The sequence below is a fragment of the Arachis hypogaea genome, chromosome 8 (assembly GCF_003086295.3).
Source record: "Arachis hypogaea cultivar Tifrunner chromosome 8, arahy.Tifrunner.gnm2.J5K5, whole genome shotgun sequence".
NCBI lineage: Eukaryota > Viridiplantae > Streptophyta > Magnoliopsida > Fabales > Fabaceae > Arachis > Arachis hypogaea.
The window spans coordinates 50,724,833-50,747,235 of NC_092043.1; the positions used below are offsets into that span (position 1 = coordinate 50,724,833).

Genomic DNA, 22,403 nt, shown 5'->3' on the forward strand with positions numbered 1-22,403 from the left:
CGGCCACTTGTACTTCAATAGAGGCCTTCAGTTACTCCTATCCTTAATACAACACCGTAATGGCTATCTGACGATTGTAAATTGAAAATTTTGTAAAAATTAGAAAATCTAGATATCATTTTTTTAATTTTTTTATGTGCTTTTAAATATTTCAGAATAATTAGATCAAATGCATAAATTATTTACCATTTAAAAAAGTATATCTTGTTTAAATTAAAATGACATTTAAATTACCAAAATATTATTTCTTATTTTAAATTTAAAAAAATATTTCATAAAATATGAAATCTTTTTAAAAAGTAAAATAATAATTTAGTGAACAAAAGAAAGAAAAAAACACGTGGGATATAGATAAAGGACCTTTTTTTTTATTTTCTTCTATGCATATAGTTAAAGCGTTACTCAATGGCATGTTAAATGACACAAATACTACTTGTACTGCATTCTTTAATTTATGAAAAATAAATACTTTATATGCTCAATTTAATTAGGAAACGAACCCCTTTTTTCACTCATCAACTTATATATATAACACTTGATAAAATATTAACCATAATAAAAAAAATTATTCAATAAAATTATTATTTTTTTTTTTTACCATCAAATGTCCTGGTCAAACTCCCATTTTAATAAAATATTAGCAAATCCCACATTCCCATACTTTATTCCACTCCCATTCGTAACACCATAATCAGTTAATCACGTCTCATCTCATAATCCAAACTCTAATCACTGTTCAAAAGACTGAAAGGAACACAAAGAAAAAACTCACACACCACCTCCTTTCTTCTCCTTCTTTTTCTTAACTCCAACAAAAATGGCTAACAGCCAAACACGCCCCAACTCCACCACGGTAGATCCAAACAGTGGTTTCAACCCACATTCCAGAACCTTCCACAGCCTCCGCCCTAACGTCCCCCTCCCTCCGCCCTCTCAGCCTCTCTCAATCACCGAATACGCACTCTCTCTCATCCCCTCCGCCGCCACCTCCACCGACGGCGCAACTACTGCTCTCATCGACGCCGCCGCGGACATCCGCCTCTCCTACCCTCTCCTCCTCCGCCGCATAAAATCCCTCTCAATCTCCCTCCAATCCTTCACACCACTCAAAAAAGGACACGTGGCACTCATACTCACCCCTCCTTCCGTACACGTTCCCGTTCTCTATTTTTCCCTCTTATCCCTCGGAATCGTTATTTCTCCCGCCAACCCTCTCAGCTCCCCGGCCGAGTTAACTCACCTCATCCAACTCGTGAACCCTAAAATCGCCTTCACAACTTCCGAAACTGCCGCGAAAATCCCCAAACTACCCCTCGGCACCATCCTCCTCGACTCGCCGGAGTTCCTCTCCATGCTCGAGAACAAAGAGTCAGTAACTAGCGAACTCGAACGAGTCGAGGTGAGTCAGTCAGAGCCAGCAGCGATTCTTTTCTCTTCCGGAACCACGGGAAGAGTAAAAGGGGTTCTCCTCACACACGGGAACCTCATCGCTCTAATTGGAGGGTTCTGCCACCTGAAACACATGACGGCGGCGCCAGAAGAGTCACCGGAGGAGGAGAACTGGGTGGCGCTGGTGACGGTGCCGTTGTTCCACGTGTTCGGGTTCTTCATGCTGATAAGAGGCTTAGCGATGGGTGAAACGATGGTTCTAATGGAGAGGTTCGATTTCGAAGGGATGCTGAGGGCGGTGGAGAAATACAAGGTGAATTACATGCCAGTGTCGCCGCCGCTGGTGGTGGCGCTGACGAAGTCGGAGGTGGCAAAAAAGTATGATCTGAGTTCGTTGCGGTTGTTAGGGTCCGGTGGTGCTCCGCTGGGAAAAGAGGTGGCGGAGAATTTCGGTGCTAAGTTCCCCAACGTGGAAATTGTGGAGGTAAGGGTTACACACTTTTTGGCTCTTTTATTTTATTTTATTTTATTATTTGTTTTTTCCAAAATATCTACTATCATGCTCATCTTACCGTTTAATTAAGAGTATGAATTTAATTTTGATATATTTTTAATATAAAATAATTTTATATATATATATCTAAAAAAATAGATGTAATTATATAATTGTATCAATATTTTATCAGTATATTAAAATTAAATTTAGTATCTGATTATATTTCTAATATATTAAATATATGAAAAATTAAAAAAATCATTCTTATTTTTCTAATTAGTGTTTTTAAGATATTTGTTAACTATAATGTATATTTTAAATTTTTAATATAGAAAAAACAAACGGAAGAGTTATTACTATATATCAGTTTTCATTTGAAGCTTCGCATTAAATGTAATGATGACTTAATAGTTAATATTATTACTATCGTTTTGACCAAAATAATTTACTGCTTATAAAGTAATCAACAAAAAAGAAAATGATATATCTTGCAACTCTAAATATTATAAGATTCTGGACAAAAAAAAAACCTTCGAAAGCTTTAATTATTTTGAAATAGTGATTTTATAATAAACTGAAACAAATTATAGTTGCTCTGATCTCAGTTACATGTCATTTATTAAATCAGTAATTAACCGGAGTATTTGATTTAATTAATTAATTAATTTCTTTGTTTTATTTGTTAACATGATATCGATATTGAAAAGATTTGTTTGACGTCAACCGGGCTCATATGTGTATATATTGGTGGTGTGAAAATATTGTTCTTACTTCTTATTAATTCTCTAAATTTTTTTTATGTGTATAAGAGGCTAAGAGCGAAGCACATGAAAAAGTGTAATTGTTAGGTGTGATTTTTATTGTTTTCTTTACAATTACGATATATATATATATATATATATATATATATATATATATATATATATATATATATAATGCGTGTGATAAAAGATTATATTTAGTAAGATTAATTGACAAAGAATTTAGAAAATTCTGTTAAAAAAAACCAAAATGGGTTTGACAAATGACAATATACTGTTTTTTCCAGTTATAGTGTGTTGCTTGTGGTTGAAGGTGGTGGGGGTTATATTTTCTTATATATGATGACGACGTATAATAGCCAATAGGACCACTAAGGGTGTGGTAATGGCCCTCCCTATTTTGCATGTGTGCTGATGAATATCTAGCTGACGTGCATGAGTATGACATCTGAATTGTGTAGTTTTGAAATTTTTTTTTTTATTTTATGGCAAACTATATTAACTAACTACCTACTAAGACTTTATGCCTTTATGGTTATATAAAATAATAATAATAATCAGAAGAAGGTCACAGGTGTGTGTGCGTGTGTCCGCCTTGATCTAATCCAAATGCTCTTGTAGCTTAGCTTGCAAATGTGAAATAAGCATTATTTTAGTTATTCAATTAGAAAAAAGATTCTTTAACTTAGCTGAAGTTGCAAAAGCCAAAAATACCTTATATATTTCGGGAAAATGTATCATGTATATATATATATATTCTCTCACACCGACGAGAGAATATTATTTTTGTTTATATCAACAAATTAGCATGCAAGTATGATCATACATTTTAATTTATTTACTTTTTTATATTTTTTAAGGTATTACTAATCAGTATAAGAGTTGATTAGAAAAAGTACTTAAGATGGATTACTTTCCGGTACAGACGTAAAGTGTATATGCTTTAGATAACTTAAACAGTTTCTTAATTATAATAGCCTAATAGGATCCAAAAAGCAAAAACTCTACTACTTTCCACCGAAAAGTGATGCAAAGTTGTGTAAGTTGATTACTTTAAGGGTATGGTTAACATGCAGTTTTAAGAATATATTTTAGAAGTATTATAAAAAGAAATAGAAAAACTATAGAGAATTAAGTAGTTATTATTAGTTAATCTTTTATTGTAAAATTATTTTTTAAAAAAATTTAAGATATACAAATTAAAGTTTATGATTTAAAATTTTTTATTTAGATTTAAAATTAAAAAATAGTTAATATTTATTGAAAAAATTAACTTCTTAATTGAATTTAAAGAAAGATTTTATTATAAGTTATTAAAAAGATCATTTCTTTCTACATTTTTATACATTGAATATATTAAAAAAAATTTAAAAATTATTATTTATACTATTAAAATATATTTAAAGACACTAGATAGTTAATTTTTTATCCATGAAATCACTCTTTGCTTTCAACAATTTTAAAAATCATTTAGAGATATATATTTGTACATAATATTTTATGATAAAAATTACAAATATACGTGAATGTGTATGTGTGTTATTTTAATAGTCTATTATAATATATTAAATTAAATTTTATTATTTTTCTATTACTAAAAATTTTAAAGTTCCAAGAAAGCATCAAACTTCTTACACACATATTAGCTGCATGCTCGTATAAATATGGTCAGCATTAGTTTATCAAGTGCCTGCCTTTTTTATAATTTTAGGTATATTAATACTTACCGAAGAATTTAAATTTAAGTGTATCAGACACATCGATGTTTTAATAATTCTAAACGTTAATTTTAATTATAAAAAATATATATTAATTAAAATTAACGATTAAAATTATTGAAATATTAATAGTCTAGATATATTTTAAAAAAATTTTAATACTTTATTTATTTAGTCTTTGTTCTTCTATTTTCAATTATTTTTGGACCGTCGATTGTTAGAATTAGGATTGAAAGTAAGTCGAATTATTTCAAATTCAAGTTTGATTTACAAAAATTGAGCTCGACTCACAATCTAACTTATTAATAATCAAAATTATTTATAAAATTTAAGACCGATTCACCAAAAAATTTATGAGCCAACTCAATTTTACGAGTTGACTCAAATAATATGAATATAACCTACAAATCTATATAAATAATAAAATAAATTATAGTTTATTATTAAGGTATCAATTATTTATATTGTCTATCTCTTAATAATCATTTATGTCTTGTATCATAATTATATATTATAATTATAAAATATAATATAAAATACATAATATATATTAATAGAAATAATCATAATAACTTTTATATATATATTGCGAGTTAATATGCTGAGTTTATCTAAGTTCAGACTCGATTCATTTAATATATAAGCTCAAATTTAGACTCAAGCTTAGTTTACAAACTCATAAGCCTTATCAAATTATTAACAAGCTTACTTGACTCTAATTAGAATATATGTATGCTTCTCTAACGGAGCTTTTACTCCTGTTAAAAGGTACTAATATAGTAATAAGCATGCTTAAAGATGTGTCACAATTTCGTACTTTCATTATTGCACTATACTTGCTTTTTCAAGTTGAGTATAACACGCCAACTTAATGGAACAAATATTTTAATTAAAGGGGGTTATCATTGTTTAGCATTAATCATTGACTTTTGTTCCATAAATAAAATTAAAAAAAAAAAAGCAATGACTTTAGTAACATTTGTTGTCATGGTCTTCCTTGTAGTATTCCATTTACCTGGATATACTTAAAAAAATATATATATCTTTTTTTTTTTTTCATTTCTTGTTGATTACAGTTTTGATTTAGTGTTAGTTACTGGGAATAGATTCTGCCAATTGAAAAATCCACGTGATAATTTTCACCGTTGATTCATTCTTTTTTATCTATTTATTTTTTATCATGTAGGGGTATGGTCTAACTGAAAGTTCAGGAGGAGCAGCAAGGATGATAGGACCTGATGAGGCGAAACGACATGGTTCTGTTGGTCGATTAGCTGAGCAAATGGAGGCTAAGATAGTTGATCCTATCACCGGCGAATCGTTGCCTCCAGGCTGCCGAGGAGAGCTATGGTTGCGCGGACCAACAATCATGAAAGGTTATGTGGGAGATGAAGATGCCACTGCTCAAACATTAGATTCAGAGGGATGGTTGAAGACTGGGGATCTTTGTTATTTTGATTCTGATGGTTTTCTCTACATTGTGGATAGACTCAAGGAATTGATCAAATACAAAGCTTATCAGGTTATCTATTTTAGTGTTATTTTTCCATTGTTGAATAAGAAATTCACCCTTTTTCCCTATACTTTCTCATTATTATTTATATATACTGAATTGATTTCTCAAATGAAAATGCAGGTCCCCCCTGCTGAATTGGAAAATATACTTCATAACAATCCTGAAATTGCTGATGCTGCTGTAGTACCGTATGTATCAATCCTCTGATTTCAAAAGAACATTTGAGGTCTAAAATTTTCCTACAAAAATGATATATGCATACTAAAAATCAACTACCAAATCAGTCACTATTTATATGTCTGACTTGTGGATATGGCAACTCAACTAATTGTCTATGCTTAGCTTAATGATATGCATGAATTGTTCTTACAAGAAGGTTTCTTGTCTTTTGAGGACAGGTATCCTGATGAAGAAGCAGGGCAAATTCCAATGGCATTTGTTGTAAGAAAGCCAGGAAGCAGCATCAATGCAGCTGAGGTCATGGAGTTTGTGGCAAAGCAGGTAAATATATACATGCTTCATAAACGTTTTGTCATGAAAATAAGACAAATTTGAATGAATGATCCTTTTAAATATTGTTATTTATATAGGTTTCACCATACAAGAAGATACGACGTGTTTCTTTTATTAACTCTATACCAAAATCTCCGGCTGGTAAAATTTTGAGAAGACAATTGGTTGATCTTGCTCTAACAAGTGGTTCTTCCAAGTTGTGATTAGCATTTGGGTGGAGATTAGAGAAGCACCAAATATTCTTCATATCAATTATCTTCCTTGTTTACCATATTTCTTTTTGGTCACCCATATTATATACTTGTTCTATTATTTTCTTTATCTATTATTGTCATTTTTTTGTTCTATCATATGTATATATAATACAATACATTTATCATAGAGCGACTGTAATAAACTAATAATCTAATAGATGAGAAACAGAACGAAGGGCATGTTTATTGATTATGGGGTTTTGGTTCATTTTGTACTCTTTCGTTCTTCCCGTTGTCAGAAATTTGATTACGGATTAGATTTTAGAATTCTGGTCGTCGAATAAATAAATAGATTTTTTCCATTTTTTTAATTTTTTATAAAATATGATCTCTTATTATTTAATTTTTTTACATATTTTTTTTATTCTTTTTAAAGAGTGTATGGTAAGATATTATATTTTATAAAAAAAATTAAAAAAAAATTAGAACCAATTTCCTTTGAATAATATGACATGTTATGTTTTGTTAAGAGTAATGTTAGGGGTCAGCAATTTTAGTATTTTGTAACCATCAATTGGCCATTAATAATATTTTTAATGGTGTGAGATTACATTCAATAGTTACTCACTTTTCTTTTGATGGTTAAGTGCTAATCAAAAAACACAAAAATTATTGGCCTGCTAGACTTTTTCTTTTGTTAATGATATATAATAAGTTTGTTATAATTCAAGATTTGAGTTTATTTGGTTAGGTTTTGGAGTAAGTTTAGGTTTTTACGTTTATCATTTGTTATTCAATCAATTGTGATCATAATCATTTTTGTTAAAATTATGTATAAGTATAATATCTATAATTAATTAGTTCTAGCATCACTCATTCACATAAATAACATATCATATTTATCATCTCTCTAGTTCACCAATACATACATAAAAAGAAAAAAAACTTTAATAATTCAATACATTTTTATTCATATAGAGAATTGATTAAATACATGGAATTTAAGCTTTTATATACCTAAAGACATACTTAATTGTTAAAAAAATGTTATTATTGGCTATAAATAAGCATGAGTTGTAATGGAGATGATAAAATTTGTAAAAATTTCAACTTGTTACACAAATTGTTTTGATAAGTTTAATGACTCGTGAATATAATTTACATTTAGCGGCTATTGATAAATTTGATGACTCATGAATATAATATCTATAATTAATTAGTCCTAGCATCACTCATTTATATAAATAATATATCATATTTATCATTGTTCTAACTCACCAATACACACAAGGAGAAGAGAATCTTTAACAACTCAATACATTTTTATTCATATGGAGAGTTGATCAAGACTTATGAATATAATATATATTTAGCTACTATTGTTGACTATTTTTAACTTTATCAAATTTTGTGACTCTTATTTGACTGCTAAATTGTAAGCACTTCTAGCATATTGTATGCAATTTGTAATATTTTTTAATCCTATGCTATTTTGTAAAAAATATCAGTCACTTAATCATCACTATCTAAGTTGGTTTAGGTTAAGGATTCGATGGTCTCAAAATGTTTGGACCATTAAATGGTCCTATAATAAAACATATTTTTTAAGTTTTTTTAAATAACGGTTAAATAATCTTTTTCTAATTTTAATTACAAATTAATCCTATATATTTTATTTAATTATAAAAATTATTTTTTATTTTATAAATTATTATTTTATCATTCACTATTATATTTATTAACAATCAAAATAAAAAACAATAATAAATTAGATCTTTTATTAATCATAATAAACTTTTTGGTCATTACAATCGATTAAAAGTTTATATTTGATCTGTGACATTCGTCCAAGACGGTGAAATCGTGTTTATTTGAAAATCAATCGATTGGATTATCAAAACAATACGATTGAATTTCATGTTTCCTATAACTCAATCGATTGGACTACAGGTTATCACAAACAATCGATTGAAAATTGCAAGGCAGCATGATTTTTTACAAAAATCAATCAATTGGTCATATTACCCAATCGAACGATGACTAAAATGTGAATTTTTTAAAATTCAATCGATTGCTTATACTACCTAATCGATTGAATGCTTCAAAACAACCTGAGGTCTCACAATTCAATAGTTGTGTTACCCAATCATCAAAACAATATAGATTTGCCCAATTCAATCGATTGGTTGTGTTACCCAATCGATTGAAAGCTTCAAAACAGTATGGATTTGTCCAATTCAATCGATTGGTTGTGTTATCCAATCGATTGAAAGCTTTTACAATTTTTGTCTATTTCTATGCACTATAGAAAAATTTTAGTTTAAAAAACTCATATTTTTATGATGAAGTAATGTCATTTTCATTTATTATTTCAACAACAATGCCATATAAATTTTATGTCTTGTTAATTATATTTTATTTTATATAATTAATTTATGCAAAAAAAATTCCATATCTTTTTATTTGTTTGCATTTTATTTTGTTCTTTTCATTTGTTCGAGATTTGACCTCTTTATTGAATCTTGACTAAAAAAAACACCATGCAATATATATCAAAGCATTTTAAAAATCTGTTCATATATTACTAAGACATATATGAAGTATATATATTACAAATTTTTAATCAATTCTTCCTAGATTAACAATGGATGCCCCCTTTCCAATCCTCCATTAGAGCAATAGGACTTTTAGACTTATCATCTTCACATTTTACAGTTTTCTCACGACGCACACGATCCGTTATTTTCTCATTGTAAAGCTCTGATAATATTACTTTCATGTTGTACTCTGCACCCTGAGCCTCCAATATAACGAACATATGTTTCACAGCTCCGGAAATGACACCATCATACGGTAATTCGCCAATCTGCACAATGAAGAGCACATAAGGATAATTGGATTTCAATACAAAATATTTGAGCATACATAAAACGCAGTTAAAACAGGGGAATATTGATTATTTCCTGCACCGCTGATATCCCCTGAACCACTGGTATTTTCAGTTGGGGGTGTTTGATATGAATTTCTCAAAAAGGAGGAACATTTCAAGCAACGAATTTTCTGTAAAAAAAATAAGAACATTCATTACCAGCCAATATATGATTTCAAAAAAGGTAAGTCAAGAGACATTATAACTACCCAGGCATTGAGTCATAAGCCTGCACCACTCTCTCATGATATAAAGAGATTGATATAAGATTCCAATGGTGGAATTGAATAATTGGTGATAGATTATTCACCAATTTATAATATTAATATTAAAGAAAAAATAATATTAGAGTATCTAAATTAAAATAAAGTTTTAAAAATTGAAAATAGAATTTTAAAGTTAAGATAGATGAATAATAAGATAATAATTTATAAAAACGATAAGAAAATTGAAAACGGTGTAATACACAATTCAATCGATTGGGTAACATAACCAATCGATTGAATTGTGAGACCTCAAGTTGTTTTGGAGCATTCAATCGATTGGGTAGTATAAGAACTCGATTGAATTTTAAAAAATCAACATTTTAGTCATCGTTCAATTGATTGGGTAATATGATCAATAGATTGATTTTTGCGAAAACTATGCTGCCTTGCAATTTTCAATCGATTGTTTTGTGATAACCTGTAGTCCAATCGATTGAGTTATGGGAAACCTGAAATTCAATCGATTGTTTTGATAATCCAATCGATTGATTTTCAAATAAACACGATTTCACAGCCTAGACGAACGTCACGGATCACATATAAACTTTTAATCGATTGGAATGACAAAAAAATTTATTATGATCAATAGAAGTTCTAATTCGTTATTGTTTTTTATTTTGATTGTTAATAAACATAATAGATGAATGATAAAATAATAATTTATAAAATAAAAAGTTTTTATAATTAAATAAAATATATGAAGTTAATTTGTAATTAAAATTAGAAAAAAATTATTTAACCATTGTTAAAAAAATTTAAAAAATATATTTTGTTATGGGACCATTTAATGGTCCAAACATTCTGGGACCATCGAATTCAGTGCCGATTAAGTTGTGTTTTGACTTTTAATCTCGACAGGCAGAATGTTTCTTAGTTCGTCTAGTATGATGGTGATTATGCAAGTTGATTTATATATTAATACTAACTGACTGATTTAACTATATCTAAGAAGTTTGGATGTAATTCTTATTTGAATTCATCAAGTCTTTCATTCAAAATGTTGTCTTTTAAATTTTTTTTTATAAAAATGGATTTTTTTTGTTTTTTTAACACTTGAGAAAATGAAGTGTGATCTCTTGTCATTAATTTTATAAGTGAGACTAAATTTAAATATAAAAGAGAAAACGATAAAAAGTGAGAGATCATAATTGACACCATCCAATTTTTTCTTTACGGATCCACTCCCAAATTTTACAGCCTCTTTCAATGGTGAATGGTCCCTCCTCAAGTACGTAGAATATTTGATAAGAGTTTCAACCATGCTATTAACGGATCTATAGATTTTACTGACTTTAATGGAGACACTCTAACGCCACTTCCAATGATTCCTCCGAGACACGCACATCTCTGGAAGAGAAATTTCTCTATTAAAACCATTAAGTTGATGGGTCAAATTGGCTCTTGCCAAGCATCTCTCTCTACTTTGCGGGAGGATCATTGGAAGAGGCATTAGATTTTGTGATGTCATCCTTGCGCAGGAACTATGCTAATCTTCTCTATATGGTTCTAATTTTATCAAATGTACCCGAAGGGACAGATTTTGTGATGTAATTCATAAAAAAATTTACAATCCTACTAGATAATCAAGAGGTTCAGCCAATTTTTGTTGGGCTGATTCCAAAGCCCACCAAATTAAAACAACAGAAATAAGACGATAACCCTTACTCTAATTTAGAATTATTTTTCACCCTTTTCACCTACTCCTTTTTTTGAACCTCCCAGCCACGGCGACGCGTCGCTGCCCTCCCTCCACGCCGTTTCAAACACAATTTGCATATATATCATGACCAAAAGTGAAGGGCATGATGTACCACGTAGTTTGGCAGCACAACTAATATCCGGCAATTTTATCGTGTTTGGTGTGGGATGATCCCATCTCATAAAAATAAAGGAAGAATTTGTGTTTTGAATGATAATATAATTGTATATTTTTTAAGATTTTAAGGTAGTGAGTAAATAAGTGATATAATAAAAAAATGCTTCTGAATATATAATCTTCCTATATTAATATACGCATGCATGCAATTTTCTTATTTACTTTTTAGATCGTTCAATTTTCATTAAGCATGATAGAAACCATAAAAACCAATAAATAATTACTTGAGTTTTTCATTATTTCTATATATAGGCTTTATTTTTTTTATAATACATTCTATATATATTTATATCTATTTTTTTATATAGCAATAATATTATATGTATTTATATATCTCTTTATATATATTTATATCTATTTTTTATATAGCAATAATATTATATGTATTTATATATCTCTTTTTTAATTCATTTTTAAAAATATTAGCATATAATTAATATAGATAACATACATACCAAATAAATATTTCTATTGATTTAATTACAACGATTAATACAAGATAATAACATAAGAATAACCTAATTATAGTAAGAATTTTCATTAAAATGATTGACTAATAATTTGAATATAATTGATATAATCCATAGGATTGAGAGTATATATAGCAATTATATCAATTATAATAATAATAATTCACGTGACTTCATATGCAATAATTTGAATTATAATTGTTACCTAATTATACTTGAATATTATCATATCATTATAATAATAATTATATACGGGTTATTATTATTATTATTATTATTATTATTATTATTATTAGATAATGAATAAGAATTAGAATTATATTAATATTTTTAAAATTAATATAATAAAAATGACTAAAAATATTTAAAATCAATGTGCGATATTAATATCATAAGATTTGATCATATTTTATGATTTGAATCAAATATTATTATCATAATTATCACGACCGGTGCCATTATCATATAATTATCATATATTAAATTAAATTTATTATAATAAATTAATTATATCAACTAATTTGATTTAGTTAATTATTTAAATATCATACAATTTATTATAATTTCTATCAATTAATTAATTGCAATTCAAATTTAATGATTATTTTGTTACAAAATTATTATTTTCTAATATATTTATGGGAAATACATATATTTTTAAAATGTTCGAACTTACGATGTTGTTTCAGTTGGTTGTCGTTACAAGAATGACTCTAATCTATACATGTCTAAGGACTAGAATAGATTAAACATTATTTAAGTAATTTATTTCTAATATTGATATTTAATTAAATTAGTTTTAGAGAAATTTAAATTGTTGACTTAATTTATATATTACGACTAATCTTTTTGGATATATTATTTTTATATTTTTTAATATAATTTTTTTTCTGATTTTTAAGTTTATTTTTTTTCTTGGATATATGTATCACCTTTTTTTTCTCATTTTATATTTCAGATTAGTAATGTAATTACTAAAAAAATGTATTAAAAAAAGAAATATTAAAATATCACTATTTAAAAAAAGTAAAGATACGTTAAAAAAAGGAAAATAAAAAATTAAAACTTCACTATTAGAAAAAAAACCTGTTAATATGCGTATGAATGGAGTCGAGATTGAGAAATATATATGGATATAAAAAATAAAAAATTATTGCACGATTGTAGAATAAAAAATAATCATATATATAACGAAATATTTATAACAAAAAATAATTAATATATGTGATTTAAATATTTTTAATAACCGGTAACATGGAGTTTAACAAAATATAATTCATATATTTTTTTATTTATATATATATATATATATATATATATATATATATATATATTAAGAAAAACTACCATAATATATATAGTGTGATAATAGCCAATATATTTGTTGGTGAATTTAACTATTACTATATTATTTATGATCACATTCAGTATATATGTCTGATTTATTGAAAAAAGTAAATTATTAAAACCGATTAATAACTATTTTAGAGTTAATCTAATTAACACTAGATTAAAAAAAAACAATATATAACATATTACTTTTTTATTAATCAAATTATTATACTTCAAATTAATTTTTAAAAAATTTAAAATTATAAATTCAATCTTATCACGTGCATGGCACGGGTAATTACGCTTGTTTTTAAGAGTATAGCTTAAAACTCATCTTGAAAATTGTAAGCAGAATCGAAATTCTATTAAATTCTTAACTTTTAGAAATGTTTACACTTCATGATTTAACCTAAATCTAACACTTGGGCTGCTGCAATAATGAGTTTTGGCCTACAACAATTAATCATAAATAATCTAACACTAATTATTTATTTTGCCTAATAAAATAATATTTATCATCATTAATTAATTTAATTAATTTCTTAACTCAACACACTGTAAACGACATAAATATCTCGTTTATACGGTAAACGAAATATATGTATTCTTTTAAAAAAATTTGAAAATAATAAAAAAATATTAATATTATCAATAATCCAAAATTTTAGCATGTAATTAGTACATAAAAAGGTTGGTAGAAGATATTAGAATGAATATGTTTGATCAATTAGTACTCAAAAAGATGGATGGGATAGTGGGGAGAGAATTGAAATAGTTATCTCTCACGTGACAGATAACGTTTCAATTCTCTCCGACTATCCCATCAATCTCTCTTAACAATTAACAAACAATTATTTTTATTTTTCAAATTTAAATCAATCAAATAGATCATAATTTAAATTAAAATTTCAAATTAATAAAAGAAATACTTTTTTAATGAAAAAAGATCTTTTTTATTTTTTTAATATTTTTGATAAATTTTTAATAATAAAAATAAAATATTAAAAAAATTAAAAAATATCTTTTTTGAAAAACTATATTTTATATTATTTTTAAAATTTTTTTTAAAAAATAAGATGTTTTTCACATCATAAATGAACAAAAAAATATTTTTATCTTATTTTACTTAAACATAATTGATAGATAAATTTTTTTTTACATAAAATATCTAAACATAAAATTACTTTAATTTTTATAAAAAATCTTTAAAAAAATCATTTAAAAATAATATTTTTCGAAAATGACGGCCAAACAAATTCTAATTATATTAACTGAATTTTAATATATTTTAAATATTACAATTTCTTCCTTATAAAAATCAAAAGTCTTTAACAAAAAATATTGAATATCTTTGACATTAAGGATTTAAAAATTTTCTTTCTAAATTAACTTATAACTTATTTTTCTCTATTAAAATTAACTTTATATAAAATATAATATAATTTTCCCTAAGATCTCATTACTTTTGATTTTTACCAAGATTCTTAATCTTCTTATCAGGCTAGGCCTGTTTATAAATTTTCAGGGCCCAATTTTCTGACACCAGACTAAAAAAAATCATCTTCTTCTCCGAAAATTGACCTAAAAATAAAAATAAGGTTCTGAAATTGATATTTGATTGTGTGAATTGAATTGTTTGAAAGGGAAGATGAACATAAAAAAGGGTGAGATTGAGAAGATGAATTGGAAGAATTTGAGTTACAGTGAATTTGTGGAGAGATTCATGCAAAAAAAACCAACCTTTGTTGCTCAATGGATTCTCGGAACATCACAATTGGAGAGCTTCAGTTGATTGGGTCACCCCTCTTGGCCACCCCAATTTTCAATTTTTCTCCACAAATTTTGGAGATTCCAAAGTTCAGGTACATTATCCATTGCTTCTCTTGTTCAGTGCAATGTTATCAAATTCAAACCCTTGAGCTAATATTAGGTGCCCAATTTTATTTATTTTTAACTTTAAAGTTGATTCAAGTTTTATCTAAGTTTGTGGAGTTTAGGTGAACTCTTGAATTTGATTACCTTGGTTATTAAATGATTAGTTGATTGTAATTGGGTAGCAAGAGGAGTTTGTGTTGGTACTTTGGAATATGTAATGTTGTGCTTTCTTTTTTGTGTTTTTTGGGAATTTGAGTTTTTGTTGGATGTAATATAGTAAGGACAAAGGATGATTGTAATAAAAATGGAATGAATTTGATTCCTAAAAGTAAAAATGGTGAATGGCTATATAATCTTTTGTGCTTTGTTTTGTTGTTTGAGATTTGGTTTCTTAGATATGGTTGATTATTGATTAGTTATTATGGATGATTATAATCAAATGGTTTGAATTGGATTCCTTAAAGTGGAAAAAAAAGGGTTGGTGAATAGCAATATTGAGTCAATTTGTTTGTGCTTGTCAAAGGGAAGGTTGCAGATTGTGACACAAGAGAGTTCACCGATCAGAAAAGGGAGGAGATGCTTGTTTCGGAGTTTATAGGACGTTGCCTTCAAGATGTTGAAGGTTCTGCAGTCCAATGTAGCAATAGTCACTCTGTACCGTATTTGAAGGATTGGCATTTTGTAAAGGTATGCCCTATGGAGCTGGAGCCTAGTCTATGTTTCTGATATGCATGTCATCATTGACGTTTCACCGTGTGGGTTTTGGTCCCTCTTCAAAAATTGAGAGATAAACTTTGTATAATAACCTGAATTGGAATTCAGAAATATATGCTTCAGTCTTTTTTATCTCACCCTATTTTTAAGGGGACACCAAACTCTCCATAAAAGTTAGTATTTTATGTTGTCTCATTCTCAAACATGGCATCCTTCATATATCAATATGAGACTCTGATTAGTGAATGAACTAAGGAAGCCTTTCAGCAGGGTTCGTTGTGCATTTTGTATTACAAAAATTGAGTGTTTATCATTCTCATTCACTTTGTGTCTTTTCATTAAGGCTCTGGTGCAATTAAATAGGATTTTCACCGTTGCTTTCCTTGAATTGTAGTCAATAAAGTTTTTGGCTGTTTGTTTTACTATTTATTTATAGTGCAACCTTCCTATATATCAAGTTGCGAATCTGTGTTCTGTGACCTAGTAGCTTCTTTATATAATAAACACACACCATTAGCAAGAACAAACAGAAGTTAACAGGTGACTATTTGTCTTATTGGCATGGAGAATCCTCTCCTTACATCAGATTCAGAGGCTCAGAGCTTTTATGTGTTAGATATTCTTGCTTTTGCAGATGACATTATCCTCACTGGTTTCGTCTTTTCTCTTTCTCGCAGGAGTATCCAGAATATGTAGCTTATAAAACTCCAATATTCTTTTGTGATGATTGGCTTAACCTGTATCTTGACAACTACAGAATGCATACTGATTCTGACAAATACCAAGAAAATAACGAAATATGTTGCTCTGACTATCGTTTTGTATACATGGGAGTTAAAGGTTTGATTGGTCTAGTAGCAACTAATGTCAGATGATTATGTACTAATCTTACCACTATTAACCTCTAGCTTTTTATTCTTCTCGCAGGATCTTGGACTCCTCTTCATGCCGATGTTTTCCGGTCATATAGCTGGTCGGCAAATGTTTGCGGAAAAAAGAGATGGCTTTTTCTAGATCCTTCCCAACATCATCTTGTATTTGACAGGTATGAATGCATTTCTTTTGCCAAATACAAACTAATGATGTTGTTTCAGAAGACATTGATCCCAATGAGACAACGCTTGGTTGTTGTTTCAAAATACTTTATGAATTGTTTTGTACATAGTTGTCACAGCTAAGTTGCTTTCAACTTTTATTTAGGAATATGAAAAATTGTGTATATAATATCTTTGATGAAGTGTCTGACTCAAAATTTCCTGGTTTCAAAAAGGTAAATTTTAGCTCTCCATCTTGTCATAAATCCTATTTATTCCGAGAAACTTCTGCATTAGCCTTCAGTAATTTGCCCATGTATGCAGGCTATCTGGTTAGAATGCATGCAAGAAGCAGGTGAAATTATATTTGTTCCCAGTGGATGGTACCATCAAGTTCAAAATTTGGTATGTCCTAGCTTCTTATGTTTATCGATGCTATACACTTATACCCTCTTGCTTTTGAAATCGTTTCCTACAATCCCTTTGAAGTTGGAATCTTTTATGGACCAAATAAAGTAATGCTTCTGTTGGGATCACTTAGCTCACATTGTTTACTCCCCTGTTTAAAAAGATGTCGATTGCATTAGATGGTAGAGGCAGCGATATAGCTAGCTTCTGAAAGATGGAGTTTTGAAGCATATTATGGTTTCTTTGTAGCTTTTTTTTTCCAGTTTTTTCAATTTTCAAAGTTTGTGAAGAAAAATGCAAAAAGAATATAATCATGTTTTCTTAACAAAATCCTAATACCAAAATCACTGAACATGAAAGCAGAAACAGTGACATATATTTGAAACAGGGATGAACTTTTATCCTAATACCAAAATCACGGATAAAGGGACATATATTTTATGATTAATAGTACTAGTGGTGTTGTTATTATTATTTGAAACAGGGATGAATTTTTATGACTTCTTTACTTTCATATCACGCTTCACCTTGGCCAACATTGTCTTGCTTTGTTATATAAATGGAAGACACGGAAATATCACTCAAATCTCATCAACAATAGCTCAGCATTTATTGATGAATCTTGGATCCATAAGGAAGGTTGCATCGGAGATGAAAGACAGGCATGCTCTAAAAGGAAATCAGGATCGCGCTGTGGACATTATAGAAACACTTGAAGATCCTAGGTTTTGCAAATTGTGCATGGATATAGGAAGAACATATGCAATGATACATGAAGAGTCTCATTTGTCCTTTGATTTCGAGAGTGCTTCGGCTGGTGAAATAGCGGATCTCACTGTTTTGAAAGCACACACTTCATCTCAGTTCTACACACCTGAAGATCTTGTTGAATTTATAGACAATGCTGTTGCAGAACATGGTGACTGTTACATCAACTCATCTGTAATATGACCATGCTCAATGCGTTCCAAAGTTCATATTTGATAAGTAATACCATGTTCGATTTTCCGTTTAGAAAGCTGCAAACCATGGTTGGGCAAAAGCTACACCCTTCTCAGAGTCCTCACTACTGTTGTGAGGACTCCTTTGATCAACGATCTATAAGAACTTCTGTAAGCACTCGTTGAGCCTATCGGCATCACTAGCCTCTTTCTACATGCCATGGTTTTGAAGTTCTAAACGAAAAACGATGTTACGGTTGCACATGAAGTAGGATCCAGCAACTGCATTCTTACAATTCTTAACTGACCCTTTTGGAACTTGTCCATGTTTGAGTAATCTATACTCATTACTGTGTTTAACTGACCCATCTTGCTTATTCCGCATTTCATGCTACATTTAAATTCTTAATAGTTTTTGTTTGTCTTTCATGAGTTACCCTGCTTTCTTATGTGGTCCATCTTTCAGAAACCAATGCTTCCTTGATGTCAAGCTCTCAATGTTTCTGTAATGAGAGAGAGAAAAAGAGTTGTTTGGTGAAGTCCTAGAAAACTAGGGAGTTGAAGCCTATTATGTGTTTCCTGAAGTAGTGTGATTTTGAAGGAAGGTTAGTAAGATTCTCACCCCAAGATCTCATAGGGATACCTACACATTTGGTGTTTTGTTATTAATTATTAAAATATTTGCACGGTAGCATCAAAGATACGAATTTAATTTTGATGCACTGTCAGTGTAAAGTAGTTTTACACGTGCATCCAATTACATAATGCCACATCAGTAAAAGTAATTACCTTTCACATTAATCGCGCGAATGGTCATACAAAAGAACGAATGTAATTGTACGACTGTATAAAATGCTTTACACTGTATGTGCATTAAAATTAAACTCTAAAGATATACACATAAAATTTGCTTGAATTAGTAATTTTTTGTTATTGAGATTTGAGAGGAACAACTTTTAGGGTTAAAAGCTGAAACATTTGAATTGAACTGAAGTAGACTAGCACTTTTTATTTTATATATGCACTTGTCTTTTTGAAAATGAGGGCATGGTAGGGGACCTTCATGTGTCACTCACACATGAAACATAGAAGTGTCAATTCTTAGCTCTTGGGTAAATAAACCTAGTCAATTTCTTTCTTTTTTGTCTGGTGTAAATCATCTAAGAATAGTAAATAAAATGATGCATTGCTGACATTGACTCTCACCTTTTGTTGTGTGTTACTACCAAGGTTCTGAAAACCGGTTCGAACTGGCTGGTCGAACCGTGAACCGGTGAAGTTTCCCCCAAGCCATTCCCCCAATCCTCACTTCCTCAATCCTTCCTCTCTCAACTCTCAACCCTAGGTTACAGTCTCCCCCACCGCCGCAAGGCTCGACTCAGCGCTAAACAATCGGTGCCTCCGCCTGTATATTCTCCTGGTAGCCCGTCGTCCGTCGCACGTCGTGGTTGTTTTCTTGCCTTTTTTTTGTTCATTTGTTGTTCAGATTCAGAGATGTCCCTTTCCTCCTTTGCTTGGTAAGATTAGTATGATTTAGTTTATTCATTCAAGATCTTGCTTAGTTTTTTTTTTTTTATGCTTAATCACTTAGTTGGGCATTTGGTTAAATTGGGGATAATGTGCAGAACAATGACTGGATGAACGTTGCAGATCTTGGTTTAGTTAGGGGTTCTTTTAATTAGTAGGTTGCTGTTTTAGTTCTTATTTGGTTGTTGGATTGCTATATTAACTTATTTTGTTATGCTCATCTTTCTAATTTGTTACTTTGATAAATTGTTGTTCTAGGGGCTGTTCTTGATTTTGTAAACTGTGATTGTTAGATTGTGCTGGTTTTGATATTTTAATAACTTATTAATTTGATAAATTGTATTTGTGGTTTGTTATTTTTTATTTTGATATAGGTGTACACAGGGAAGGAACTAGAGAAAAGGTTATTCATTGTAATACTGAACACTATTAGTAATACGAACAAAGGTAATTCAATTTCTTCACATCAATTTCTAGGCTTGATGCAGGTGTCCACAAGGAAGGAACGAGAAGCTGTCTTAGATATGCTTCCTTAGATATTATGTTTTTCTTAGATGAGTTTGTGGAATGTTAAGAAAACCCATAACGAGAAGCTCTGTTCCCCCGCGCTCCAGCTTTGTTTTTAATGATTAGTATGTTGTTCCAGTTCTTGTTTTCTTGTTGGTTTGCTATATTTTAAAGCTTTAGTTGTTCTTGTTATTTTGATTTTCAGTTCTAATTGATCTTATTAACTTGTTAATTTGATAAATTAATGTTTTAGTGCTGTTCTTAACCTTTAAATTTTAGGTTGTTAGGTTGTTATGTTGTTCTTGACCTTTTGATCATTTGTTAATTTTATAAATTGTTCTTGTTATGGTTTGCTGTTCTTGATTTGATAAATTGTTCATGTTATTAATGTTGATTTGATAAATTATTCATGTTGTTGATCTTAATTTGCTAAATTGTTCATGATGTTGATCTTAATTAATTGTTCTTGACTTCTTGTTATTAGAAAGAGAATGGAATTGAGGTATATCAATTTACCTAGGACACTTACTGGGCAGAGCTCCTTTGTTACTTCATTAAATGTTTTTTTGGGTTTCTAATGCAATACCTGAGATTAAGAATTGAATGGAAGATGAGCAATATTGACTTTCTTTTCGTTTGTTTGTTTGAATATGAATTCAAGATTCTGTAAACTGACTTTTACTAGGAATCCTACAGCTTGCTCAATATGTTTCAGTTCCTCCCAGGCTGAGCCAACATACTGGGCATGACAGATTCAGGTTATGATATAAATATGGAATAAAAGGAATGGTCTCAAATGGTTGATTGGTGCTCACCTCATCAGTGGCCTCAATACACCATCTCTCTAATTCACCCAATTCTACCTTTACATACTCTCTTTTGCTAAATGAACAACACTCATGACGCAACAGAAGACTGGCAATGATCAAATTAAATACCTCAAAATGTTAGTTTTCTCTATGCAGTAATTTGACTTGTAATATGAAGATGGTGAATAATTGAATGGTTTGTGATTGATTATTTTTTTTTTTTGTTATTTGACTTTTGTGTTTGTATTTGGATAAGATTATAATATTGTGATTGATGTAATACTTTTAATTTGGATAATATTTAAAAGATTATATTATTCTATAATTATATTTTTGTGTGTTTATTTATTATTTTTTTATAAAACGGTTTTTTCTGTTCAACTACGGTCGAATTGGTTGAACTTATGAACCAGTGAACCAGTAGCTAGAACGGTTCGATGATCGGTTCAGTTTTCAAAACCTTGGTTACTACTAGTCTACTACTACTACTGTTTTAGATTGAGAATGATGCTTCTTTAGTTAATATTTAAAAAATATTGTTAAAATTAAAGTTAATTTTTTCAAAATTTTAGTAACACTTAATTATTTTTATTTTTCAAAATAAAAAATAATATTAAATAATAAAAAATGTTCTTTTGCTTTAGCAACACTTTAAAAAATGTTGCTAAAACTTTAAAATTAGGATAGTCACTATATCTATAGGCACTATATATGTGTCTCTAATGGACTTGACATTGTTATAAACTTATAATATGTTAAACACGTTCTTAAAATTATCATCAAGCCAAAGTTTAGAACAAGACAAAATTATTATTATTATTATTGTTATTGTTATTATTATTTTATTATTATTATTATGAAATGTTTTTCCCAATATCCTAATACATAGCATGATGCCTTCATATTTGTTCATTGGAAAGCACAATATGGGATTGAAAACAATTGTTGCAATTAAATGTCTCGTATTTAGAAAATAAAAAATATTTTTATATTTTTAATTAGTCAGAGAATTATTTGTCTTCGAATTATAAAGTTAGGGACGTTTTTTATTATATTACTATATACAAGTTTGATTGTTTCCCTTTTGCAGAATTAATTTTAATGATTGATTATTAGTTGGAGAAATGT

The 22,403-nt window shown here is 28.9% G+C and overlaps 1 protein-coding gene, 1 non-coding gene and 1 pseudogene across 2 annotated transcripts; 2 read left to right on the forward strand and 1 right to left on the reverse strand.

The window, feature by feature from the left end:
- The first annotated feature begins 488 nt into the window (after window positions 1-488).
- LOC112708172 (4-coumarate--CoA ligase-like 9) lies at window positions 489-6,840 on the forward strand. The gene is made up of 5 exons (XM_025760343.3): window positions 489-1,873; window positions 5,551-5,886; window positions 6,001-6,068; window positions 6,279-6,381; window positions 6,471-6,840. Exons 1-5 carry the CDS (start codon window positions 818-820, stop codon window positions 6,594-6,596), a joined length of 1,689 nt encoding a protein of 562 aa, XP_025616128.1. The 5' UTR covers window positions 489-817; the 3' UTR covers window positions 6,597-6,840.
- Window positions 6,841-11,215: 4,375 nt separating this feature from the next.
- On the reverse strand, window positions 11,216-11,317 carry LOC112708540 (U6 spliceosomal RNA). Its single transcript, XR_003156394.1, has one exon. It is a non-coding gene; the product is annotated as a U6 spliceosomal RNA (small nuclear RNA).
- A 3,664-nt stretch (window positions 11,318-14,981) lies between these two features.
- Window positions 14,982-21,502, forward strand: LOC112708176 (arginine-specific demethylase JMJ20-like; annotated as a pseudogene).
- The last annotated feature ends 901 nt before the right edge of the window (window positions 21,503-22,403 follow it).

Coding starts and splice junctions, on each gene's coding strand:
- LOC112708172 (XM_025760343.3), top strand. CDS start 818: ATGGCTAACAGCCAAACACGCCCCAACTCCACCACGGTAGATCCAAAC. Junction 1,874..5,550: donor CCAACGTGGAAATTGTGGAG/GTAAGGGTTACA, acceptor TTTATCATGTAG/GGGTATGGTCTAACTGAAAG. Junction 6,382..6,470: donor TGGAGTTTGTGGCAAAGCAG/GTAAATATATAC, acceptor TTATTTATATAG/GTTTCACCATACAAGAAGAT.